This window comes from Eupeodes corollae, chromosome 2 (genome assembly GCF_945859685.1).
Source record: "Eupeodes corollae chromosome 2, idEupCoro1.1, whole genome shotgun sequence".
Classification (NCBI taxonomy): domain Eukaryota; kingdom Metazoa; phylum Arthropoda; class Insecta; order Diptera; family Syrphidae; genus Eupeodes; species Eupeodes corollae.
Genome location: NC_079148.1, coordinates 87558847 through 87576140, shown reverse-complemented (window position 1 = coordinate 87576140; position 17294 = coordinate 87558847). Strand labels below are relative to the sequence as shown.

Sequence of the window (17294 nt, the reverse complement as noted above, 5' to 3'; positions counted from 1 at the left end):
TTTGCATGTTAGAAGTTTACTAAAAAAAATAATTGAAAAAGGATGGCCTAACGATCAAAAACTTTTACCAAAGTCTATACGTAGATATGCTACTTTTAAAGAAGAATTGTCAATAGATTGTGGATTATTATTCCAAGCGCGAAAAGTTATAGTTCCCGAATCAGAAATTCATTCAACTATCAAGCAATTACATGCTGGTCATGCAGGAATTGTTAAGACTTTGACAAAAACACGTCAATCCCTATACTGGTATGGTCAAACGACAGATATTAACAATTATGTTCAAGATGCTCAGTTTGCCAACAAACACAAAAAAGCAATATTCGTGAACCAATCATTTTAAAGACAATTCCAAAATATACATTCTAAATAGCATCATCAGATATACGCTGAGCCCTCTTCTATTCCCACTTTTTATAGAAGATTTAACAGATTATATATCTGGAGTTTGCGGGGACTACTATAAAGGCTCTTTTCTACGCTGACGATATAGTACTTCTATCAGCAGCACCACAAACGCTTCAGTTGATGATCAACCAACTATATAGGTGCTGTACTACGTGGAAACTCCAAGTGAACCTTAACAAATCGAAAATACTGGTCTTCAGAAATGCAGGTGGAAGAAATAGTCAGAATGAAAGATGGTTCTTTAATTCGAAACCTATTGAAGTCGTAAATGAGTTTAAATACCTAGGAGTATGTTTTACAAAAAACTTAAGTATGGAAAACATCTTAATAAAAAGCTCTCTAAGGCCAAGAGTGCGATTGGAGCTACATGGAAAAAGTGTTTTGCCAACAAAAGTTTCGTGTATTTGAAGCTGTGTCGGAACCAGTACTATTTTATGCATCGCAAGTATGGGGTTACAAACAATACGAGTGCGTAGAAAATTTGGTGAGATTTTTTATTAAAAGGATATTTCACCTGCCGTCCAACACACCAAACTACGTAGTTGCATTAGAAACTGGTCCCTCGCCACTCTTTATTCAGACGCTGAAAAGTCAGGTAGACTATGTTATAAAAGTTCTACATATGAATAATAATAGACTTCAAAAGAAAGCAGCTTTGCACGTAATCAACCGAAGTTTCAGTTGGTATGAGGAATGGAAGGAGCTCGCGCAATGGTGTGGTATCGAACTGAACCTGCATGTTGGAAATCTCAATGAATGGAGGGGTAAACTTTACGAGCTTATTGCCTTCGTTGACGAGAAGCTTAGGGAGAAGTACATTACAGATGCAGTCAGCTATAACCACAGAATAATCTACACTCAACTTTGTCATAATCTAGGCCCAAAAAACTACTTTAGAAATGAGAATTGTGTGGAAGAAATGTCAACGATGTTGAGACTGCGTGTTGAACTTCTTCAACTGAATTATATGCCACACAGAGAGGATCTCCCAATCTTATGTAGTTTGTGTAACCTCAGGGTAAGAGAAGATGTTTTTCATTTCCTAGGGAAATGTCCGGTTTTAATGGAAACCAGGCGATCCTTCTTCGGCTGCAACATCCTAACTGAGGCAGAAATGATAGCCTATCTAAATAAAATGGAGGTGAAAAAACTGTTTAGCACAAGCTTATCGAAACAGAATTCTCAATGAAATCTTTTGAACAAATTTATATTAATACAATTTTTTGATAATTAAAAAGCTTAGACACAGTGTGATTATGTTATAGTAATTCAATTAAAATTTTAATCTGGCAGACGGCATTGCCATGCTATACTTGATTATTTAATCTTTATACTGTACTTATACTGATATATTTAAAGTATCTAGAAAGGACTATTTGTTGATTGCTGATCATTACTCGGGATTTTCTGATTTTTGCAAGCTCAAAACATCAACATCATTTGAAATTGTTTCATGTTAAAAGAAATGGTTTTCAGTGCATGGAATACCAGACATTTTTGAAACAGATGGTAGTCCACAATACAACTCAAAAATATTTTCTGAATTTTCAAGAGACGGGAATTTCAAACATATTACTTCTTCGCCAAATTTTCGGTATGACGTGGTAGAATGGGATGTATTGTATTATTTTCTTGAAGCCAGGAAAAAAAAAATGGGGTGGCGCAACAGTCCGTTGTGAACCAGGGCCTAGTGGCTTACAACTCTCAACCATTCCTGTGTGCGAGTACTGTTGTCAGGAATGGAAGGGACCTACAATTTTAGGCCGAATCCGAACGGCTAGTTTGAGAAAGCACTTTTTCATGACAAGAATTACTCTTGAAGGATTTGTCAATTCCTCGCAAGAGGCAGTACCCGCGAAAATTAATTTTTTTTTTTTAAATTAAGGTGGCACAGGCAGGGATTGAACCCAAGACCCCTTGCATGTCTACGCTACAATGACTGGGAAGGCGGAATGAGAGGCTTAATTTCAGTCGTTCAGAGTACACACCTCCACCAACCCCTTTATTTGTTTTTGATCTATCTGTGTTAAAGTAGACTGACGCACCTTCCAGGATGGCTTTTCTCCCAGAAAGATCTAGATGCTATAGAAATCTGGAAGTTTGTGTCGAATTGTAGTTGGGAAATGGTGTAGTCTATGTGCTTTACAATTGATTCCAAGTATTTAAGAATTACGAAGTGGCTATTGTTGTTTGTAACCTACTGCGAGCAGAACTTGCAGAAAAAATATACATACATATCGAAAATATTAAAATGTATTACTGTAAAAGTTTATGATTTACAAGCATTAGGCTTTAAAGTTGAATTAAAGTAAAAATGGTTCGGTAGGGCGGGTCTACTTTGACCACTTAAACATAACTGATTTGTTGATCATATTTCATTTCATTTCATTTCAGGCTTTATGAACTGCTATCACGCCAAAAAATTAAAAAACATCTAATTCGTTCTTTTAAGGTTTCATAGGAAATCATAATACATATATGAACTCGAATGGCACCTGGTGGTTTGATTTAACTAGCGTCACTTAGCTTTCATAATATTTCGTAGCTAGCACAAGCTGAATCTAACACTATTTAATAACATTGTATACAATATAAGACAGAGTAAAAATAAATAACTTAACATACCTCATAAACTGTATAGTTTGGTCAGACACATTTATTAAAATTGAGAAATCCAAATGTGTAGATTTTTGTATTCTGAAAAAGAAAAGAATTTATATATTTAAATTTTTGGAATAATATATTCTTGTTAATAAAAATTCAAAATTATTGTTTATTTTTGAAAATCAGGAATCTCAGAAAGTTTTACCAATAGCATCGACATTTTAAAAGCTAACAGATAAACCCTCATTACAGCCATGTCTACTATTTTGTGCTCTTTCAAATATGAGAAAGAGGCTGGAATGCGACCCACACTGATAACTTCCCGTCTGTCGATTGGTCTTGCTTAAAAGGTTGTAGGTTTTTGCGTTGGGTTAAAAAAGTTGTCGGTTGAATTATTTTCAAAAATTTTAAAATTACCAACAAATGTTTCATATCAAGAAACAGTTTAGTTTGAAAAAAAAAATTTTGTGTAGATTTTATTTTTTTATGAAAAAACGGACTGTTGGATTTAAAAAAAAAAAAAACTACTGAATATGGAAAACAATATTTTTTTTGTAATACAAAAAGTGTAAAGGAAATATTTTTATTTTTTTAAAAGCTATTTGAGCTAAAAGTAAATTTTTACCAAGTTTAAGTATTGTTTTTTTTTAGGTTTTTATTTTTTATAAAAAAAAACTGTCAATTTGATTTTTCTCAATTTTGTTCGAATGGTGAAAACAATAATTCTAATAAGTTAAAATAAGCTTTAATCTCAAATTTTAAAAAAGATATTTGAGACAAAAATCAATTTTCACCAACTTTTGGTAAATTTTCTTTTAAGTTCTTATTTTTTGTAAAAAGAAACTGTCAATTCAATTTTTCTCAAATATATTCCGGATGTTGAAAGCAATATTTCTTTAAGTTAAAATTAATTATAAAAAATGATCTCAAATGTTTCAAAATATATTTGAGCCGAAAATCAATTTTTACCAACTTTGAGTAATTTTTCTTTAGGTTTTTAGTTTTTTGTTAAAAAAAAACTATCAATTCAATTTTTCTAAAAAATTTACTAAATGTGGACAACAATATTTTTTTAAGATGAAGGCAGTTTAAAGTCAATATCTTAAGTTTTTGAAAAGTTATTTGAGTCGAAATTCAATTTTTAGTAATGTTTTTTTTTTTTAAGTTTTTATTTTTTATAAAAAAAACTGTCAATTCGATTTTTCTCAAAATTTTACCAGATGCGAAAATCGTTATTTTTCGTTGCACAAAATTTTTTGGAGATAAATTTGTTTTTTATTTGTAAAATTTTCGAGGAGACAGTTTTTTTGTTAAGTTTTTTCGACAAAACCGTTAATTGTATCTTTTTCCAAAAATATATTGGTTTCGTATCACGTTACAATATATAATATAAAATTTAATTCAAGTCTTTAACCAATTTTCACATTTTTTAAACTGATATGTTAATAAAAACCGCCCACTCAATTTTCTTAAGAGCCCTTTCTGCATCTTTCTGCATTATTGTCTGTGTAACAAAATTTATTTGAAATCGATATCTCTTCTGGTTTTTATCCAATGATTTACTGTTAAATTAAAAAAATGTAGATTGATTGGAAAATGTCAGAAAACAAATCGATAACAATGCCATATGTTAGATTTAGCAACGTTAAATTTGTGGAGCTCTTTATGATTTTGAAGTTTTATTTTTTTTTTTTAAATAATCGACGAGTGCTTCGTGAGTTATTTTTGATATTTTAATTGTTATGTAGTGCTAGGGGAATTTATTTCTTAAAAGTTATTAAAAACCACGTTTTTTTATAGGTAACAATACCAAAATGTTTTAACTAAAGTCTCGCGTTTTCGTTTGTAACTTGTAATTACTTTTCCACAAAAAATAATAAACTTGACGGGACTGCTAACATTTTATTCCATTTTCAATTTCGGAGAGTAAAGTAAAGTAATATTCATAATTAGAGGCTGTAGAAAAGAAAACACACATATTATACAGAAAGGTCTGTTTTCCTAAGCCCAACAAAAGTGTAGACTCTTCCTGACAATTCATGATCTACTTATTCATATTTAACCTTATGTCCTTATTTCTTTAAAAGTAAATTATTTTGAATTCAACGAAGATTCAAAATTAACAACCGTTATCTCTAATTTCAAAAAAATATCCCTCGGTTGAAAACAGGCATGTGACACATTACTCCATCTGGAAGTGAAATCGTAAAGCTCCTCAACGAATCCCTTTGCCGGACTAGTTTCATCTCTTTTGCACACCCAAGCACATCTACCTGAGTTCGTATCAGTTGTCGGAATGTCGTTTCTGAAGTATATGTGTTCATGACGACTTTTATGAATACGATAGATTTGTACAAGTGCAAGCGGTGCAAACAGCTTATTGTTGTGAATGCACACAAATAACGACACCATAGAGAAAGGCAAAGGCGCATGCAATGCGGAAGTTAATTCGCTTTCAATACAAACACGTTCAAATACTACGGTGTGCGGTGGTCGACGGCGACGTCTACGTCTCAGTAGCGGTCGTTTCAAAATTCGTTGATGACATAAATAAAGAGACAAGTTCTCTCTCTCACTCTCTTAAAACGAATCGAATCTCAATTTATCTTACTCGGTTAGTGTCATTGACGTAGGGGAAGTGACATCATATGGGAATTTATTTTAAGAGAAAAGTACAATTGTCTAAACAAACGAAATTAAGAGAGACAATAAAAGGAAATTTTCAATAATACAGAATTTGTTGTGGGAATTCCTCTCTGTTTGGCGGATATTCAGTTATTTTTGTCTTCTTCGTGTTGGAGTTATATTTTTTTGTTTTATGAAAGAGAACGTGTAAATAATAATGCTGTGTGTGTCAATTGGTTTCATTAACCCCAAACGTTAAGGGTCAACGTCATTATGACGACATAGAATTAATTATTTTAAATTTTCAAATTTAATAAGTAGAAAAAGTTTATAAATACAATTTATTTATGAATGTTTATTTAGGTAAGAATTGGGTAGGTATGTAAATACGCATAGGCATACAGTTCCCGCCTAATAATTACAATACGTAAATTTCTTCACAACGTACAATTCATTAAGTTTTTTGAATTTCGCATAAACTTTTATGGGTATGATACCGTTGTTCAATCAAATTAAATTCTACATAATTATTTTTTGAATTGAAAAGTTGTGCCTGCAAGACAAGTATGATTGCATTTATTAGGTATTTAAAAAATAATCATATAGGTAGTTCAAATTCAACTTAACTTTTTATTCCTCTATTTATACATATCTATGTAGGTAAATATATAGGTATGTATGTAGATGCAAAGAACATACTTGCACGTGTAAGTTTTGATTTTTGATGCTTAATATAGGTACCTATGAATATAGGGACTATGTGCAATTTTTATTAAAGAAAATCATGAAACGGATCTGAGGTAATGATTCATGAGTTACCAGATCTTAATTCATTTTGGAATCAGTGCGGCATTACACAATTGTAATAAATAAAGCATAAGTTAGATAGGTTAACTTGCATTATTTCATATCGAATTTTAATGTAGGCATACGTGTTTGTTTGGAGGGCTAAATTCAACTCAAAGTAGGTATTTGAACTATGATTTCATTTAACTGCCTACCTACAAAAATATACCTATACTTTTACATTGCTACATTCGAACATTCGTCCGTTGCACTCAAGGCCCGACAACAACAAAAATCTACTCGATAACAAATGCAGCTGTTCCTAGGAGTAACACTGCAGCCATACACAAAAACAACAACACATGGGTTAGAAAATTCCCTTTACAAAGATACCTACCTACTCTATGCGAAGTCTTTTTATAATACATAGCAGAATAATATCTATATATTCTTTGTAGATATGTATACTCGTCAACATCATCATCTACACCATCATCGTCACCATCCCCATCACAACACAATCTTTCGAGCAAAGTTGAACAACCGAAGTCGACCCTGAGGCGAGGTCACCAACCCCTATGTAGTCACTGACACTACAGTCGTTATCCTATATACTGAAAATTATGTGGACTAACTTTAAACAGACAGACATAAGGGAATAAACCACCAACATCCCTGCAGCCATTATTGTCGGCTCCAGAAATTATGTGGAACAGTTTCGCCAGACATGCGCTCCAACAAATTCACCACTATACCATCGTGTTGGAGATGCGCCATGTCTTTGAGTTGTATATTTATATGGTAGCAAAGCAATGTATGTTGGATAAGCGAGGTGAATCTAGGGAGCATGGGTTGGGTGTGCATTTAATTGCATATACATATGTATATATGTATATGTGTAGTGCTGTAAGGTTGCATGCAATGTTTACGGAAGAAGATGCAGTTAATGAAAACAATATCAAGACTGAAAGTCTAACAGACAATTTAAAAGTAATTTTTTGGAAAATATTAATTTCGCAAGAACCTGAATCGGGACATTGAATACAAAAGTCTAGTAATTTTATTTTCGGCAAGAAGGTTTTCCATAAGTGATCTTCCTAATTTTATGAACCAGGGTATTTTTTATTTATTTATTTATTCGTCTTTAAAGTAAAGCAAATTTTGTAAATCTATTCTGAACCTTTTTAATCCTTAAAATACTTGATTGTGTAAAGGGATTTCCTATTATGCAAAAATATTCAAGTAAAGATCTTACAAGGGATACAATAAGAGTTTTCAAAGTATAAGGATCTTCGAATGACTTAGAAGTTCTTGAAATAAATCCCAACATGGCGTTAGCTTTTGAAATAACATTATCGATTAGGATAGAAAAATTCATATTACAGTCAAAAATCATTTGATTTGTTAACCTCATTAAGAACTGAAGTAGGAAAGGGGGCACTCTAGTCTGGGAATTTTTTGTGGTTAGGAGCGCGTGGCAAAGAGGTCGGCAGCCTTTGTAGGTAGTGTTTGAGTCGTGGTGGTTGTGTATGTCTTATCAGTATTGATGTTTTGGGGTTAGGAGCGCGTGCCAGTGTGAGTTATAGAAATGTGTAATGGTGTTATCACAATATGTTTTTTATGATTCATTGTAATTTGTGGTTTGTATTTTGTTTAATGGGTTTATATGCCTACATACATATATAGTCTTCCATTCTTTTTTTTTTTTCTAGTAAGAAAACAAAATCTAATGTCCGATGAAAACATATTTTTTCGAACGCGCAGCTGTTCTATATTTTGTCATAAATAGAAACTGTGGTTTCATAGAAATATGTATGGGAATTTCACAGATAAGATGCGCAAATGTTCTATATTTTTGTCGTAAATAGAAATTGTGGTTTCATAAAAATATGTATGGGAATTTCACAGATTAAAGAAAATAATTATAATACAAAAAGACAAACATTGAACATGTGTCTTTATTTTGTTTTTATCAGAAATACTGTGGGTTAGAATACTTTAAAGAATGTAAAAAGAAAAAACAATTATACATGGGAATTATATTGTTTTTTTTTTGTGGGAAGCTCATTCGTTCTATATTTTGTTCTAAGTGGTTTCATAAAATATTGACTTTATCTGTTTTTATCAGAATTATTGAGGTTTGAAATAATTAAAAGAATTTCAAATGTAGCAATCAAATATCTATTTGACTTAAAAAAAAATTGGTAAAGTAACATTTTATCAAAAAAAAAACACATATAGACATTAAGCTCAATGTCTATACTTTTTTCGTAAGTATAAAATCAGGGCATATTCAACTATTGAATTCAGTCACTCTTGACAAAGTAGAGAATAGCAAGTGGTAAATCTTAAAAAAAATTTTAAAAAAATTAAAAACAAAATGTCTTCAATTTTAAACAAAATAAAAGCGAACTCCAGGATCGTGAGCAAGCAATTGGTCAGCATGAAGAAGCTGACATTAAAAAAAAAATATGCGATTGTGGGTGCCAAGAAGTGCACCACGCGCTACGGACAGCAGCTGTGTCTGGAACTCAATGACTGTTACGTCTTCTTACCAAAAAGGTGTGCAGAGTCCTTCGGTGATGAGGAAATACGGGAGCTGCCTAAACTTTGTTTGGAGGTCGTAGCTCCTCACGAAGCAACATTCGAGATAGACTTTCATGAAAAAGAAAGTAGCACCAGCGATGACAGCAATATCAACAACAACAACAGTATCAATGAAAGCAGTAGCAGCAGCAGTAACAACAACAACTATAATAACAACACCAACAATCATAAAAAAGACGAGGAGGAGGTAATAAATAACTTTGTGCAGTCACAGAAGAGTTTATTTTACAACTCTTTGTATTAAAAAAAAAAAAAAAAAGGTTTTTTGTTAAAAATAAAAAAAAAATTAAATACAAATTTTTAAAAGTTTTTTTTTTTCTATACCTGCTTGTTTGTTTGTTTCGAAGGATTGAGAAAGAAAGAGAATATTTTGTTATTACTCGCTTCTATTTCAAGCAATTAAGGTTTTTTTTGTTAACTTTCACTCTTTTCTTTTTCACCCATTTGTATATAGCGATTTGAAATAATAGACGAAATGGTGACGAGGATTAAAAGGTTTGGTTTGAACGGAAGAAAAATCCAGTTCAAAATAAAACCTGTTCCTGAAAATAAGGAGCCTACTTCCTGGATAAGGGAAGGTTTGAACGGCATGTTCAAACATGCTTTGAAAGATCTGGATCCCCTTGATAAAGTGGGAATAACTTTTAGCGGAAAGAGTTTTTCCACCGAACGGGGTAGCGGTTGGATCAACTTTAAAGACTGTTCCGCCATTAAATTTAGCGACATTTGGGAGATGGTCAGTAGAATCTTCCAAAGTAATTCTACAGGTCTGAGCACTGATGATTTTAATCTAAGCATAACATCTGTGAAGCTCCCTTCAGGTTCTGGAAGAAAAAGATCTAACATCCATAACACCTTTGAAAAGGAATGCTCCAAAAGAAAGGGTATTGTATCTGTACACAATACGGATAACTTGTGCTTGCCTCGAGCGCTAGTCGTTGGCAAAGTATATGCCAATAAAGAAAGTGTGTTAAACAAAAACGCAATAAGAAGAGATATTGGGAAAATTCAGACAAAGAATGCCTTAAAACTAATTAATGAGGCACACATAAATATACCCCCTGAAGGGTGTGGCATTCCAGAATTAAAAATATTCCAACAACATTTAAAGGAATACAAAATAACGGTGTATAACCACGGAACAAAAGGGCGTGATATCATATTTGAAGGTGATAATGATGAGAAAAAAAAAATCAATTTAATCTACCATAATAATCACTTCAATTTAATAACGTCCTTAACTGCTGCATTTTGTTGCAGTTATTATTGCGAAGATTGCCATGAACCCTACAATATGAAGAGCAAACATAGGTGTCATAAAACATGTCCACAATGTCAAAACACACCTCCGTGCCCGAAAATTGCAAAAGAAATTAATTGTGTAGATTGTAATCGAAATTTTAGAGGGAAAAACTGTTTCGACAAACACAAGGCAGGCAACTCAAAAGGAAACAATATTTGTGAACAAGTCAAAAGATGCATACTATGTTTAAAAACATATAGTGGCAATCGAACTCATATCTGTGGCGAATACTACTGTAAATTATGTAGGAAGCACGTGGAAGCAGATCATTTGTGCTATATACTTCCCGATAGTAGATTACCTAGTTGTAAAGACACTCTTTACATTTTTTATGATTTAGAGAGTCGTCAAGAGAGAGTTATCGGTGAAAAAATCATATCTATTGCAGATGATACTTATAATACTCAGGTGAAAATACATGAGCCTAATTTGTGTGTTTTTAGGCAAAAGTGTTATGAATGTTTTGATATCCCGAATTTGGCCTTTTGTAATAAGTGCGGGCATTCATTGAACGTTGTTCAGGAATCTGAAGAAGAAGAAGAAGGAAACATTATCCCAAAATTCTTAAAACATATTCTGAATGTTCGACAAAAATTTAAAAACGTCATTGTATTAGCACATAACGGACAATCTTATGACCATCAATTTATATTAAATTATATACTGAATGAAACAAATTTAAGTCCGGAATTAATCATGCGAGGCAGTAAAATAATATTAATGATAATAGGAAATATTAAGTTTATAGATTCCTTAAATTATTTCCCGATGGCTCTCTCTAAGCTGCCGAAAACCTTCCAGCTATCGTCGGAATTGAAAAAAGGATATTTTCCTCATTTGTTCAATACAAGAGGAAATAGAAACTATGTCGGGAAGTTACCAGCCTTAGAATTCTACAGTCCGAATACTATGAAAACAGAAGAACTTGAAGTATTTCTAAAATGGTACGGAGAACATAAAAACGACATTTTTGAACTCCAACGTGAACTTTTGGAGTATTGCATCAGTGATGTCAATATCCTGACTGAGGCTTGTCTAGAGTTCAGACGTTTTTTTCTCATTGAAAGTAATATTGAGCCATTCTTAGAAGCTACGACTATAGCTTCTTCATGCAATCTGGTGTACCGAAGAAATTTTCTACAGTCGAACACTATTGGGTTAATACCCAAAAATGGATACAGGTAAATTGTTATTTAAATGAATACAATATCTAAAATAAATGTTAAAACAAATGTGTTTTTTCTCAATATCAGGTGCGTCGATAATCAGTCAACGGAAGCAATTAAGTGGTTGATTTTGGAAGAGCAAAGTCGAAAAATCAACATAAAACATGCTGCTAAAGGACGTGAAGCCATAATTAACGGAGTTAAAGTCGATGGTTTCTGCGAAGAAAATAAACAAGTTTTTGAGTTTCATGGTTGCTACTATCACGGTCATCCTGCTTGTCTTAAACATAAACGAGACGAACCTCTATCTGATAAAGAACAACACGATACGTTGAATTACAGATACGAGAGAACGTTGGCCAAAACAGCACGTTTGAGATCGTTTAATTATGAAGTGATCGAAAAGTGGGGTTGTGAATTTGAGACCCAACTTAGTTTTCTAAAAGATGAAGAGTTAAATTTCATAAACAATCACCCACTTGTACAGAATGCCCCGTTAAATCCACGAGATGGTTTCTTTGGAGGAAGAACTGGGAATACATTTAATTACTACAAGTGTAAGGAAGGTGAGCAAATAAAATACATTGATGTATGTTCACTATACCCCTGGGTATGTAAAAATGGGAAGTTTCCAGTTGGACATCCAAAAGTTCATACAAGTAATGATGATATTTGCTCTAATATGCAACTTGATGGTATCAATGGACTCATTAAATGTAAAATTCTACCACCAGAAAACTTATTTCACCCTGTCTTACCCCAAAAACAGAACAATAAACTAATGTTTTCATTGTGTAGAACCTGCAGCAGTGAAAAAACTAAGGAAAGAGTTTGTACCCATTCTGATGATCAGAGGGCCTTGTTAGGAGTATGGGTGATTGACGAAGTAGTAAAAGCTATTGAAATGGGTTATAAGCTACTAACTATAATGGAAATTTGGGAATACGATGTAATCCAATATAACCCTACTGCAGGTACTGAAGGATTATTTACCTCGATGATGAATAAATACCTTAAAATAAAGCAAGAAGCTTCAGGTTGGCCAAATATATGTTTATCTGAAGAGGATAAAAACAAATATATTACGGATTTTCTCGAGAAGGAAAAAATCAAGTTAGAATACTCCGAAATAACAGATAATCCTGGCAAGAGATCACTTGCCAAGCTGATTTTAAATTCTTTTTGGGGTAAATTTGGACAAAGAGAAAATCAACAAAAAACCTGTATTATTAATAATCCTTCAGATTTGTTTAATTTGCTTACTCATCCATCTATAGAAGTTTCACAAATTCTACCAAATAATGAAAACAATATTGTGATAAGCTTCGAAATGAAAGAAGAAGCAGTTGAAACTCTATCAACTGTTAATGTTTCTATTGCCGCATATACCACAACTCAAGCTCGCCTGAAATTATATAGCTACTTAGAAAAACTTCAGGAAAGAGTTTTGTACTACGACACTGATTCCGTTATTTATGTTTGTCGTCAAGGAGAATTCGATCCACCTACTGGAGACTTTATCGGTGATATGACAAACGAACTGGATTGCTATGGTCAAGGAAGTTACATTACCGAATTTGTAAGTGGTGGACCAAAAAATTATTCTTACAAAGTATACAGCACAAAGGATAAAAAAGAACACACTGTCTGTAAAGTGAAGGGTATCTTCTTCAATTATGAATCTTCCCAAAAAATTAATTTCGATTCAATAAAAGAAGCGGTTTTAAATTCTTCTATACAAGAAGATTCTGAAGAAAGTATTGTCATAAAATCTAAAAATATACGACGTACCATAGAACATCAGGTAGTTACTGTAGAAGAAGTCAAAACATATAAACCAAGAGCTGAAAAACGTCAATTTTTCGACGATCACAGTTCTCTGCCGTACGGATATAAAAGGAAAAAACCCAACCCACCTTCATCATCATCATAATAATCATTATAGTAATAAAAAGTCGCACTTTATGTAAATATTAAAATAAAAAAATAATTTAAAATTTTAAGCAAAAGTTTTTTTTGTTTTATTTGAAAATATTAATTACAATTTTTAGCTTCTTTAATGTATCTGCTCAAAAGATAAACATTCTGGAGTGCACATATTTTTCCATGATACCAACATTTCAAAGTTATATCCGGATAAATTCTTTTTAGTTCTTTTAAATTAGGACACTTATAGTTAAGATCTTCAAGGTTAATGACTTCAACATTTTCGTTATTAATAAGTTTTTGTAGCCAATGTTTCTTTTCTCTACCCTTGACGTAAACAACATTTTTAATTTTTTTTCGAAGATATGACTTAACTTTGCAAAAATCTGTATCTCCTCCATCCCAGGTAAAACCATGATGATACTCACGCAACCAATGAGCTTGTCTTTTGAGGTGTGACGGAAGAAAGTTAGAGTGAAATGGTGGAGTGAGTATGAAATGTTGGTGATATCCATTAAAAAGTACAGCCATTTCCTTTAAGATAAACTCATTGTTGACTCCTCTAAAACCTTGAAAGTCTACAAAACAGGTATCCATGTTTAGATCTGTTCTAAGCAAATGCACTTTTTCTACTGAAAAAATATAGATTATGACACCAATTTAAATAAGTTTGTTAACTTCTCCAGTCAATGGATTGTACTCGATTATGCGATCATGAAGTATTAAACAATACATAGTTGTTGAAGCAGGAATCGAAGTTAATGTTTTAAGTTCAATTTTTACATCCACAGGACCCGTTTTGATTGACTCATTTTGATGAGAACAATCAATAACCAGAATTGGGGCGATATCTTTAAACTCTTGTCGCGATAAAAGTGGATTTGATTGTTGTTGATAATACGATTGTTGAAATTTACTATACATTTCATAGAGAATAGCATATCGATCCAGTTTATATTTAACATTTAAATCTTCGCGTGGGTAAGATTCGGAATTTAAATGTACTTTTACATTGCTCACATCACAATGATCAAATATGCTAGCATCTTTATTTCGTTGATTTTTTCTATCAGTTTGTAGAGCAATGATAATATATCTTGGTTTCTCAAGCTGACTTGAAGTTTTAACTGTCCATACATGATCAGTGGTGGTTGGTAGTGTTGGATATTCGTACATTTCCCAATTTCGAAAATGAATTTGAATTGGATTTGATTGTATTTGTTTCAATAATGTAAGTTTATTCGAATCAGATAAGGTAATGTGTGGTACTCTCCACTGCAGTTTAAAAATCGAAAGTTTTAATTCTTCGTTGTCTTTAGAAAAGTAAGCATTCTCATTCGATCGAGTACGAATTAAAATCAATTCATGTCTTGCATTTGTTATGATCTTTTTATAATCTTCAGCAAATCCTAACAGATATTTTAATTTTATACAAAAATTAAAAGTACCCGATGCAAGAGAAAAACTGCTACCCCCAGTCCATGATCCATTTTCCAAGCTCTTACTTTCATTTGCGTTTAAAGAAATATAATTTTTTAAGGTCGATGTTATTCCCACGTTTTTATTGTTGTCAATGTTTACTCCATTCAGTTCATATTGTATTTCTTCAAAAAGAAAAGCCATTGCATTATTAGTTAATTTTCCTGCTGAAACAGTTCCATCTGCTTTTGTTAGACTCCCTTCTACATAAATATAGCTTTCACTAGGTAATATACATAAGTCTTGTTGTTGTATGGGAATACGTATTTCATCACTCGGATTGAAGGACTGAAGAAATGGTGAGTAACAATGGTACTCAAACTTAGATATGCTATTATCAAAGATGGGTCCTTGAGTAATATTTAATATATCGTTCATATTGTAAATTATTTTAATTTGAATCCCAGTGACAGAAGATAGGCTTTATTTTCAGGTGATAACTTAGGTGTTAACAGTGTTGATGTTTGGGAAGAACTAGTTAAATGGTTACCTTTGATATCTGTTAAATAATTATTGTAGATTATCATTATTCTAATATTGGGGTTAGATGTAATCGAACAGTTATTCTTTCTCCTCTAAAATTTATTAAGTCTCCGTTCTGGTCCACAAGTTTTAATGTTATAGTACTTATTCGTTTGACATTCACAGGTAGATAGATGACATTTTTTGGAACTTCAATGATTTTATACCCTGACCCTGTTTCTGGTGAGAATTCATGTATTGTATGCATAGGAGTATTATTAAAGTAAGAGCCAGTAATTATATTACACTCGACTCGTATTACATTTACCTTGTTTATGTCAACAGGTAAATCTGACAAATGAGTTTTTTTACCTTCTAGAACACGTTTACTGAAACCCAATAATTTTCCTATGGTTCTGTTCTTGTTGAAATATATGTTCTCGTTGCATTGGATTTGACATTCCATTGTGTTATTATTTGCTTCTATTTCAATAATAATGGAGGAATTTCGCAATAATAATTCTTCGGATATATATTCTGCAATAGCATCAATTTCATACGATCCTATTGGGATTTCAATTTCATATTCGCCCACATGAAACAAATTATTATTCGCATCAACATTCGGTATAGAGTTGTACGTGTGAAAATCAATCAATCCACAAACATAGTCTTTATCCAAGTTCAGCGGTGGAAAATATTCAGCTGATAGAAGTGAAGTTCTCCCGCTCAGTGTAAGTGTCATTGCCATGGTGATGAAAAACATAATGAAAGCCATTGTATATAAAACTCTTTATTTATTGAAAATAACATTCATATAAAAATCTTAAACATAAATGACCACAGTTAAAAGAGTCATAACCTTGGTATTTTGTATAATTATAATTAATTTTTTCACCCAAATAATTAATAATTTCAATAGGAGGTTGAAGATTTCCAAAACTATCAAAATATTCAATTCGGTTGCCTTTTTTATAAAACGCTACCCAGTGTGTTCCAGGACCAATTGATGAGTCTAGATTTACAATTCCACATTCGTTTTTCAAAGGTTTAGTTTTTGGTAAATTATCTCTCATGAAAACTCCTCGAAAATTCGGAATGAATTTCCTTGCAAAATTTCTCAAATCTATTTCATTTAATGCACGATTGGGCAGCGAACTTAGAAGTTTTTTGGCTGTGGATTTAAATAAAGTCCAAACCCTTTTCTATAAGGTTTAAGGTATAAGCCCTGGCCTACTGCAACGGATTCCATTTGTTGATTATGACGCTTTTTCTCCTCTAAATCTTTTTTAGCAATGCTAATATCGTTGACAGCTTTTGCTACGCCTGCAGCACCTCCCGTTAAAGCTCCAAGAGCTGAAAGTCCAGCAAACAACGGTACAAGAAATGGAATTACACCACCAATTTTCGGTACAGAAATAACTCTGGGTGTCTTAATGTTATTACTGTTTTTTCTTACTGTTTTCTTAGCAGATGATATGGCTATTTGGATTGCCTTTTCCAGATTGAAGGGTTTTTTACGTTTAATATTATTTCCAACAACTGTTATTATGTTTCTAAATGAGAGTTGCTTAGCATTTTTATCTAAATTTGACTTATTGTCGTTTTCTTTTTTATTTTTCGCTTTTTTCTTAGGCTTTTTGTCTTTATTCTTAGAACAACCCATACCGAATTTTGTTTTTGCCTTCAAAAGATTGGTAACCAATAGTGCGTTTGCCTTTTCACCTAAACTAGCGTCTCCGGATTTAACTCGTTGCCAAGCTTTTTCAGTTAAAATCCTATCGGCAATGTGTCGATCAGATGTATTTTTAAATTTAGAATAAGATATATCGTGTTCCTTGCACGCTTGATCAAGTAAATTAATTCCCGGATCCCCTCGAGCTAGACGTTGTCGGAGTTTTGTTCCAGGTCCACAGTATTGATAACCA

At 32.4% G+C, this 17294-nt stretch overlaps 3 protein-coding genes across 3 annotated transcripts in view; 1 reads left to right on the top strand and 2 right to left on the bottom strand.

Annotated features, from left to right (window-relative positions):
* LOC129945343 (hormone receptor 4) overlaps positions 1–17294 on the bottom strand; it is a 240686-nt gene that overhangs the window by 155868 nt on the left and 67524 nt on the right. The window contains exon 3 of the mRNA XM_056055020.1: positions 3034–3105. The gene's annotated coding sequence lies outside the window, so the exon portion shown is untranslated. The remainder of the gene's footprint in view (positions 1–3033; positions 3106–17294) is intronic.
* On the top strand, positions 8867–13432 carry LOC129945105 (uncharacterized). The gene is made up of 3 exons (XM_056054764.1): positions 8867–9217; positions 9485–11514; positions 11587–13432. Exons 1-3 carry the CDS (start codon positions 8867–8869, stop codon positions 13430–13432), a joined length of 4227 nt encoding a protein of 1408 aa, XP_055910739.1.
* Positions 14086–15282, bottom strand: LOC129945104 (uncharacterized). Its single transcript, XM_056054763.1, has one exon. It carries the CDS (start codon positions 15280–15282, stop codon positions 14086–14088), a length of 1197 nt encoding a protein of 398 aa, XP_055910738.1.